This window comes from Mus pahari, chromosome 21, assembly GCF_900095145.1.
Source record: "Mus pahari chromosome 21, PAHARI_EIJ_v1.1, whole genome shotgun sequence".
Taxonomy (NCBI): domain Eukaryota; kingdom Metazoa; phylum Chordata; class Mammalia; order Rodentia; family Muridae; genus Mus; species Mus pahari.
In genome coordinates this window covers 51,052,909-51,063,206 of record NC_034610.1, presented here as the reverse complement: position 1 = coordinate 51,063,206, position 10,298 = coordinate 51,052,909, and the positions used below count along the sequence as shown (strand labels likewise).

At 37.0% G+C, this 10,298-nt stretch overlaps 1 protein-coding gene across 17 annotated transcripts in view; it reads right to left on the bottom strand.

Annotated features, from left to right (window-relative positions):
• The window catches only part of Ptprk (protein tyrosine phosphatase receptor type K), a 514,155-nt gene that overhangs the window by 85,303 nt on the left and 418,554 nt on the right, over positions 1-10,298 (bottom strand). For all 17 annotated transcript variants that reach the window (XM_021221748.2, XM_021221750.1, XM_021221751.2 and 14 more), the window contains exon 13: positions 7,915-7,951. In XM_021221748.2, the coding sequence (XP_021077407.1) occupies positions 7,915-7,951 (37 nt within the window). The remainder of the gene's footprint in view (positions 1-7,914; positions 7,952-10,298) is intronic.

The window sequence follows — 10,298 nt, the reverse complement described above, 5'->3', positions numbered from 1 at the left end:
TCCCCTCCCCTCCCCTCCCCTCTTTCTCCTCCCTATCTTTGCTGTCACCTCCTCCTCTGTTTTAGGCAGCCAAGGCCTGGCAACATGTCGGATGAGTCTTTATGGAATGAGGAGCACAAGTATACAGAGGAGAAGGTGACAACAGAAGGGAGAGGGGACAGTGGAGAGGGGGTGGGGAGAGGGGAGATAGCGAAGCTATGAATACCAGGGACACTCCCCAGTCTGTCTCAGCTTCTCAAGGATCACTTTCAATGTCTAATGACAAGATTAAATTTGGGCTCATAAGATAACTCCGTAGTCAAAGGCAGGTAGTGGGTTGATAACCCAGCTCCGACTCGTTCAACTTAAGGACAATCTAAACCTAACTGTTCTCTACCAAGTCATACTCAAGGTCTCCATAGCTGACAACGGTGATGTGACATGCATGTCTGTCACCGCCTTAGTGCACTTCAAATAACCAGCAGATCTTTTACAGAGCAAGGTGATTTGAACTGAAGCTAGGTATTTGTATCCTGATATTTAGTCCCGAGATGAGCCTAGCAAGGCGAGCATGAGACCATTTCCTTTTCCTCCAGCCAGCTTTCTGCTCATCTTAACCATGAGGTGAGGGACCCATACACACCCCTGTGAAGATGCCTTTTGCTCCCCAACCCTGTCTGCTCTTTAACTTCTCAGGTTTTCAGTTATTATCAGTACATATCAAATCCTGATAAGGAAAATCCAGCAAGAAAGGCCTAAGGTCAGGTCTTTCTGGAGTAACTATCAAATATTCTTCCTAAACTTTTAAAATCATCTGTCCTATTCTGTGTCTATATATTGTACCTCTACAACCCACAAATACCCTACATCATCTAGTTTTATTGCTTAGTTTAATTTTTCTATTGATTTATTTTCTCATGTTTGAAATAGGTTCTTGCACAGCTCTGTTTATGTATTCAGGTGAGAGAATTGGCAAAGCTGTATAGACAGGTACTGACCCAAAGTGACAATGAATATATATATATGAACAATGGGAAAGCATAATTGTTCAAAGATTATAGAGAGAGTAGTCAGTAATAAGTAAGAAGGTATTTGGTCTACAGGCAAAAGCTTAAATGGATATTACCTCTTAGTGCTAAAAGGAGTTTTCAGGAAATACTTTTTAGAGTGTTTTTAAAAAGCCAGGTGAGCCAATGTTCTGTGGTTAAAGCAGACTGAGGAGACAAAGGCCATCTTCTATGACCTTCTATGACTATCTTCTACGATAACGTCTCATGGGTCATAAAGTCTCCACTCAGCACTCTGAGAGAATGTGGTGCCAACTAGATTCATTCCAGTTACTTTTCATGTGTTAAGTTGTTAGGTTTTTGATTTTATATACAACATTTGCGATTCTCTTTTATTTCTTGAAACGTTGAAAAAGAAAAAGTACAATTGCTTGGGACCACTGATTAAATCTTTTTACCAAGACTATAAGTATTTGTCTTTTCGCCCAGGTACACGTGGTTTTCATCCATTGCATCCCCAAAGATAGAGACTATCAGAACAAACAGACAAACACACCAACAACAAAAACAAATCCAACAATCCCACAACCAACTGAAATGCAGAGAACAAGAGAGAGTACAGTGCTCAGTCCCAGCCGATACATCTACAACATAATTCAATGTCTATGGTGCAGATATCATTGTGGAAGAAAGGGATGAAGCTTCTAAGAGCCAGCAGAACATGTCTGTAAACACAAGGTTATACCTCCTAGAAATGTTACGAAGACTACCTCCATGAAGTCTCACCAAGGCTGCTGAAATAAGACTTGAACAATGACACTAAAGGACACGTTAACATTGAAGTGGGAGAGGATCTCTATCCTATGCAACAAACAAGGGATGCTGGCACTGGAAGAAATGACGTTCCTCAGGAAAGAGCCTCCCAATCCAATACCCAAAGCCCTGAGATCATTTATATATATACAGGTAATGTTACAAGGACTGAGCAGGTTGTGTGTATGTATTAGAATGTTTGTTGAGTGCATGTGTGAATGTGTGTATGTGTGTGTGTGTGCATGTGTGTAATAATAATTAAAAAGAAAGGACATGAATTGGAGGTATATGAAAGGGTCAGGAGAGAAGAAAGAGAAAGGGAAAATGATTAGTTATTTTACCATTTTAAAAATAAAAAACATTATTAAATATTATTAAAAGATTTTTTGTGTTTTAGTATTCAGGTCAGATGAATTATCTTCATCTATCAATCTATTCATATCTATGATATAGGATGATCATCTATTTATCATCTATTATCTATACACTTACTGTTTTATTGGATACATTACATATTCATAAATTGTTGCTCTGCTTGCTGCTGTAAGTTTATTGATTTTGTTTTTGTTTTGAGAGAGTCTCAGCAACCCTTGTTGACCTTATATAAGCTAAATAGGCCAGGCCGATCCTTAAGTTATGGTAATCTTTCTATTTCTGTTGCTCAAATATTGAGATTATGGCTACATACCACCACACCAAGCTAAACTATTGAATATTTCAAAATATTAATTATACATTAACCAAAATTAATAATTTATTTTTTAGTATTAAAACAGGAACTTTACTGAAAGCAAGTCAAAATATCAACTATATCCTAATGGATTATATTTCTATGTTTGATAGAGAAAACCTTAGTTTCATAAAGAATAAGAACAGTGTTTCTTACGTTTCTGTTAAAATTCTGACACTGTACACATTACATGGTAATTAACATTATAAAAGAGGTTATCAATACTATGAATCAAGCCAAGTACATTATCCGAACTGAGGAATCTTACTACAATATTGTTAAAAGCCAGAATCCACTAATCTTTAGTTTTAGAATGGCCTCTAATTACTTAAGGTCAATTTGAAAAAGTTTTCAACCAATTAGTCTATGCCCATTCTCATTTTGCTATTTAAATACATTTATGGCATAAGAATGAACTCCACTAAAGCACCTTTCTCCTCTACAAACTCCACTAATTTAGATAAAAACAAAATACTGACAGTAAAAGTATATGTAAATTTGTGTCTGTTCTATACTTATAAGCAATAGCTTGGACAGCATTAATGCATTCGTTATTTCTGCAGACTTTTGCCATGATTGTGAACGATCTCATATTAGGAAGTGCTGGTGGCAAGTCAAAGTCATCTCATGAAACAAGTTAACACCAAAGATTGAAGATGCTCGAGTTATCTCTAGTCATTCCTGGCAAGAATATGCAGCTAGAATTAAGTGTTGATTAACAGGAACTCTCAGACACAAACCTGTACCTGACCATGCAGACAGCATTTTCTCTAATAGTAATATAAATATATATCTGAGTTCCAGCTAGGGTAGTGCTAGGAAGAGAGCAAAGAAGCCCTTTAAAGTTCAGGGTCTTCCCTCTTTCATGAGGAATACATTTTTGGGGAGGGAGGGGATAAAAGTCTACTGACGAAGGAAACATATACATCCCTTGTTATGTGATTTAAGAAAAAAAAAAACACATTAAATGAAGGATATTCCTGGCATACAGTAGTTATTGGGAGAACTGACTCTAAGAAAAGAAAAATCAGCAATATGCCTTTTTAACTTTTTAGCTTGAGTTTTGTAATTAATGTTCAGCTGCAGATAATATTTTAATACATACAAATGAAGTCAGAGAGGTTCACACCAGCAAAACATATTTTCGTGCTGCTAAGGAACACTCATTCATGCAATATTTAATGGAATTTTAATCTTTTACCACAATGGCTACATAGAACATCAAAGTAATAAGATATTTCCTTTAGAGTTTCTGCTTAAATACATCAAACCATTTAATTCTTGTTAAGACATTAGACTACTGTCTTCCTCCTGGGAACCAACAAAGTTATAGAATCGCCGTGACCAAGTTGAAGCATTTTAGCTGAACTGTCCTCTTTATGTATATGAATAGATATTTGAATGAAGAGCTCATATACTATCATTTACTCTAGCCAAAATTCATCCAAAGAAAACTTACATTAAACTTAATATGTATCAGCTTACAAACTATTTCTTGTTAACCATAGACTCATACAGAATCCCAGCTTTTGAGCTATTTCATGAACTAGAATGTGACATATAAATGCACATGTCAAGAAACAAAAAAACAACCTCCACTACATATGCAGCTTGCTACATGCCCATGCTTGGATACTTTTCAGAAATGCAGGCAGTGCTGTAAGCAGTTTGATTAAATATTAAAGCAGGACCATATACCTCAGATTTAAATTTAATTACCAATTCAACAAATATTTGTTGTACACAATAAGAATTTCATCTTGTACTTATTCCTGGAACATACTGATATATGAGACTATTGAGTCACAGAATTAATCTTGATTAAGTATTTAAGTTAAAAAAAAAAAAAAACCACAAGCAAATACATATCGTCTAACAGTACTGACCACGGAAAACTACACTATCTTAAAACAGCTACATCTGTACTTGCAGAGACTTCTCAGCAAACTTGACTTATATATGAAGGGCATTAGGGAAGCAGGGACCCACCTTCTTCTTAGTACTTGTAGCTGAGCGTATAGAAGTGAAGACAGGGGCAGGGTCTGAGGAATGTAGAGGTGGGACACAGGATGCCCCAGGGGAATGACGCATAGATTACAATGGAGTGTATTCTCATTTAGGGGTCAGCCCAGCCATCCCTGGCTCGGTTGTCCTTTTGTTGACACTATTTGAGAAGTGAAATGATTTTGTTTCCCTGAGCGTCAGGGGCAGTCTCCCATGTGGCACAGATTTGCCTATGGATTCAGCATGGTTCCTACATACACTTAGACAGTTTTCATCACTTTATTACCTTTCTTTAAAAAAAAAAAAATCAAAAAAATCTACTAATGAACTTATATATACACGAGTAGCAGCAAAGCCCACACATCTCATATATATATATATATATATATATATATATATATATATGGCTTAGACAGTCATTAACAAAAGTGCACACTCGCTTAACTCGTCAGTCCTTTACTGGAAAGTTCCTTTGTACCCATTGATTGGATGTGCAGTTATGAAATTTTGATCATCAAATAGGTCTTCAAGAAGCTTTGTCTGAAAATTTTTATTTTCATGCTGAAATTTTTCAGACAAAAAAGCAACCACAGTGGTAAGGTACTTTTTAGTGTGCACTGCGGCAATAAGGCAGTGTCATTTTACTAAGTGTGATATTCCATAGGTTGAAAAATGCCAAACATTAAGAGCAAGAAATGGCTTAGATCAATTTTTAAATGCTAAAACATTAAAAAAACATAACGTTTCTCCCAAGAAATTTCTATCTCCAATTTACCTTTACTTTAGTATTTATGTTTTTTTCCATAACTGCATACAATGATTTATTTGGTTCAAAAGCAAAGTTAAAAACTGTTCACCTAGGGCTGTGACACTGTGATATTCTAGATTTAAAGCAGTGATGGAAACTACAAAGGCTCTTACAGGAGCTTCTAAAGAGGCCTGCTAGGTAAGATAATGATGTACTCTATAACTAAGATATACAAACAGTGGTTAACATAAGTAATATCTACAATATTCTAGGGCTTGTTCAAAGAGCATTGTGTGTATAACAGCCTCTTCATCTGCAGCGGATATGTTTCAAGAGCCCCAATACATGACTAAACTCACAGATAATATTAGATTCTGCAAATACTACTTCTTCTACATGTATATACTTATGATAAAGTGTAATATAAATTAGGTATAAGATATTATGAATTATAAGGTACAACAATTATAGAAATACACTATAATACCTGTCAGCATAAATCCACTTGTACTTTGAAGCCATTATTAAATAAACTAGGCGTTCATGAGTAGAAGCATAGCAACACGGCAACACGCGATCTAGTACCAAGGTGGTTTGTAAGTTACATGACAGGTGTATAGTATATTCACCATAAATGCTGTGGAAATAGGGGTGACTCAGGTCCTGGGCAGAGTGAAGCAAGATATATCATAGATAACAGGAAAGGAAACCCCAAATGAGGACAGATTATTTTATATGTTCCCTAAATCTTCAAAAAAAAAAGAGTGATAAGTACTTTATTACTGGCATTTGGTAACTGCAGCTTTGGTCACTTGTCCAAAGCTGAGAGGCAAGATCAAGATCTAACTGAGATAGTTAAGGCCAATCTTTACACAGAGTGTGCCAGTCTGTCAACTCCAGGATGGCCGCACGAGAACAAGGAAAATGACCAAAAAAACCCAGAAATCTTCTTAGCCACCCTCCAGGCTGCTCGCTAATGTTCTGTGTCATATGCTAAGATCAAATCCCACCATCTATAATCCTCCCTGGGCTATAGATACTGGATAACATTTGACACCATGCATTTATTGTCATCCAAAAGAGGACAGAGTGACCGAAAGACAGTTCATGCAAAAGCAAGAGAATGGGAAGAAAAATTTGGCATGTTCCAAGTACTTCAGCTCTTTTTTCTTTTCTTTATTTTCTTTTCCGGTTATAGAAATACAGAATTTTCCTATCTAAAGAACTGATGGCCCGATCTGAGTACATTTTACATTCTTAGGGTCATCTTTAAATCTGAAAAAGCAAAGGGGATACAGAACTTAATGTCTTCCACGCCTAACCGCCAGAAGCTTTGACCTTAACTCTTGATTTACGAGTCCAATCTTAAAATAAATGAAGTTTGCACATTAGATGCTTCTGCATATAATTTTCTTTTCACTAGAGTTGCTTAATTATTTTTTTTTTAAACTATCATGAGGAATCTTAGTAGGGGAATGAAATCAGCAGTGTTTTTTTCCCCCATCTGTGAAGTTTCTTTATTGGCCCCATGAGTCAAGGGGAAACTCTTTATTGCCTGCACAAATCAAGAGAAAAACAAATGCTAATTGAGCAGATTGATGGGTAGATGGGATGAAAGAAAGGATGCCAACATAAACAGAATATGGCTATTCATTGTTATCCCCAGTGAATCAGCTTCACTCACAAATGTGCATCAGAAACTAACTATGGCAACAGAGATCCCAGAGGAAAAACCCTCTATGTAGGTCCAAGCAGGCTTGCAGACAGCTCTTCCATTGCTGCTAGAACAAAGGGGTGGACTTTCCCTTGTTGGACCAATCGATTTTAAATAAAGGGTGATACGCAGAGGTATAGGAGACTTCTCCCCATGCTAAATGCCAAATACTCATTCAAAGATGACTATATATATATAAAATTATCAAACCGGCTAAGTCATGACAGGTGGGTCAGCAGGCAGTGTTCTGGTTGCCAGACTTCCCAGACATAATTTCCCAGCATTAGTTAAACCGAAAAGAGAAATGAAAATGTCTTCCTTCCAGTGATGAAGTCTTGGAACAGTCCTCCCACACCAGTGCTGCTGTATTGGTGAATTACCTTTGTTTAAGTCGGAACCAAATACTAATGAAGTGTTTGCCTGACTGTGGAGATGCATCTTAGCTAAACGTGTTTGATCTGTCTATCACACAAGGTAACAGATTTGGAAGTAAGTAAGTATGTATTTTGAACTGCTTTGGCGAAGTTTTCCCGATAGGCTGAGGGGTAGCATTCACTCTCTCAGGCACTAAGTGCAGAGATATGCCCTGCTAAGGTTTCTAAATCCATCTTGTTATTGTAACAAGGTTCCTGTCCTTTTAAGCACTAGTGGATGTAGAACTTCATTTTGTCTTAAAGACACCCAGGTGAGTCAGAGAAAGTGTGTGGGGTTTATCTGGACCCAGTACAAATAGCCTATGTTAGAAGCACTGCATGTAATTGGCCTGAAACAATGTCCAAAACCTCTGATTTCAGAAAGGAGTAGTGAATGGTCTTAAAAACAAAACAAAACAAAACAAAACTAAACAAAACAAGCTAGCAAGCAAGCAAGCAAGCAAACAAACCCAAACCAAATGGAAACAAAAAGGTACGTCTCTCACCTTTCGTAGCAATTCGTACACACTGGGTTTTAGTTTCCTGGCAGAGTGAAATCAAAAGAAAGCGATTATAGAGACAATGCTTATTCATAAACTGTTATAACTATTATGAAGATAAGCAGAAGTTTAAATAATAATTATGACTGGGGAATCATAAATATAAAGAAATTTCTTTCCCAATAAATATTCGCAGCATTTTAAAATTAAAAAAAAAAACTTAAAAATTAAGAAAGTTTCTAGCAATTTTTGTATCTGTTTCACTTCATAATAAAGCAAGCTTACATACGGCAGGGAAGAGTTATATGGCCTTTAATCTGCATTTTTTGTTGCCTCTTAAGCTATTAGAAGGAAATATATATCTGAAAAGCTAATATAAATCAGAACCAAATTCTAATTTTATTTTCACCTCATAGCTACAGACTTTGAACAAACCTGATCATTACACACTCTCATGTGGATCTAGGCATGACTGAAGAGCTAAATGATCGTTGTCAGAAAGATTATCAAGACATTGCATGCAGCTTAAATGTAATTTATCTGTTCTTTCTTTCCTTTGAATTTAGCTGTCAGAAACAAGATGTTTTTCTACACAGGTTTTTTTTCCTTCTCCTACCTTTATTACCAAGGTAGCCAGAAATAGAAATGTAAGGCATAAGAAACAAAAATTATTATTGTTATGTGGTAGAAAGAGATATACAGCTTTATAAGTGAGTGTTGGGCTCTGGTTTCCCTCTTAGACACCTACTTCAGCCATTGTCTATCTGTTGCCTTTGCTTTCTTTTTTTCTTCCTTTCTTCCCTACCCTTTCCCTTCTTCTCTCCTTCCTTTCTTTTTGCCTCTCTTCCAGGCAGTGTCTTGATAAACAGTTGTCCACCATGAGTTTTCTCTTGGTCTCCCCAGACAGACAAAAATAGCATTACAGGTATCCAACCCTCACAACTCTGTGTTTATCTTTGAATATCCAATGGACAAGAAGAGACATCAAACAAAGTCAGTGAGTGTATCCAGTTTGATAATACCACTGTGATCAAACCTGCCAGTGTGTCCTACAAAAACATTACTGGTATGTGTTCCAAACCGCAAAGGACTTATAAATAAAATATATATTTCTGTGGCCACACAGGCTGTTGCTTAGGTGACACTAAACATAATAACTTATGAAGAGATTGGGTATATCATAGTCAGTCAGGGCTCAGCACATCACCCCCTTCTTCTGCCTTGGGGTATGGACAGACTTTTCTCCACAGGATTGTAATAAATTGCTTTTATGTAATTCTGAATCCATCTAATCTTCTCCCCATCCTGTCCTTCTTCTTCTGTTAGCCAGGTTTCACATACCAGAGCAAGATTTTTTTTTCCTGAAAAAGAGGCTGTCTTTAAGAAGCATTTTATAAATCTATATTCAGTGGTTTTATATGTTGATAAAGGATAAAGCAATATGCATACAATTCCTTCTCAAGCATTTACTTTGAAAGTATGTAAGCTAAAGAACTGGGAGAGCAATAGGTCCTTCTGTTTCTTTACTGGGACCAGCGATTATCGTGCTCCTGTGTAGATCTTGAGATATTCTGATTTCTTGAAAGCAGTCCCAGTTGACTCTGTAGGCATTACCAGTCTCTGCTGGTATGAGGCTCTGGGTAGGCAGTGTGAAGTGTATTGCCGATCCTGTAAAACCAGTGGCTCTCAGACTTCCTGATGCTCTGACCTTTTACTCCATGTCTGCATGTCGTGGAACTGTGGTCAAATTATAAAATTATTTTTGTTGCTATTTTATAACTGTGATTTTGCTACTTTACTGCTGTGAATCTTAATGTAAATATCTGTGCTTTATACTGGTCTTACATGATACCCCGTGGAAGGGTCTTTTGACACCCCCCAAAACTGTCATGACCTACAGGTTGAGAATGCTGCAAACTTTGGTCAAATGGTGGCGTTGGAGAAAATCCCCTGTAAGTACTTGCACTCATCTGCACTCTTACAGCACAACAGACAGGTTAACAAGAGGTAATTTGGAAATTCTCACCTCTTTAAAAACAAAAACTTAAAACTAGAGCTCTCTCCTACCTGTGCGCTATTTGTATTTAGGTGGGGCTACTAATTTCTACCATGGCTCTGTTTGGAACAACCTAATTAGACAATTACTTTTAAAATGGATGTGTGTGTGTGTGTGTGTGTGTGTGTGTGTGTGTGTGTGTGTGTACACGAGATGGGCTGTTAATCTTGACTGTCATTTTGATGGAAATTATTACCATGAAACAAACCTCTGGGAAGGTCTGTCAGGCATTACCTGTAAATTCACTGAAGCAGAAAGACCTTCCCCAAATGACAGGATGAGGGTCCCAGCTCAGAGAGAGAGAGAGAGAGAGAGAGAGAGAGAGAGAGAGAGA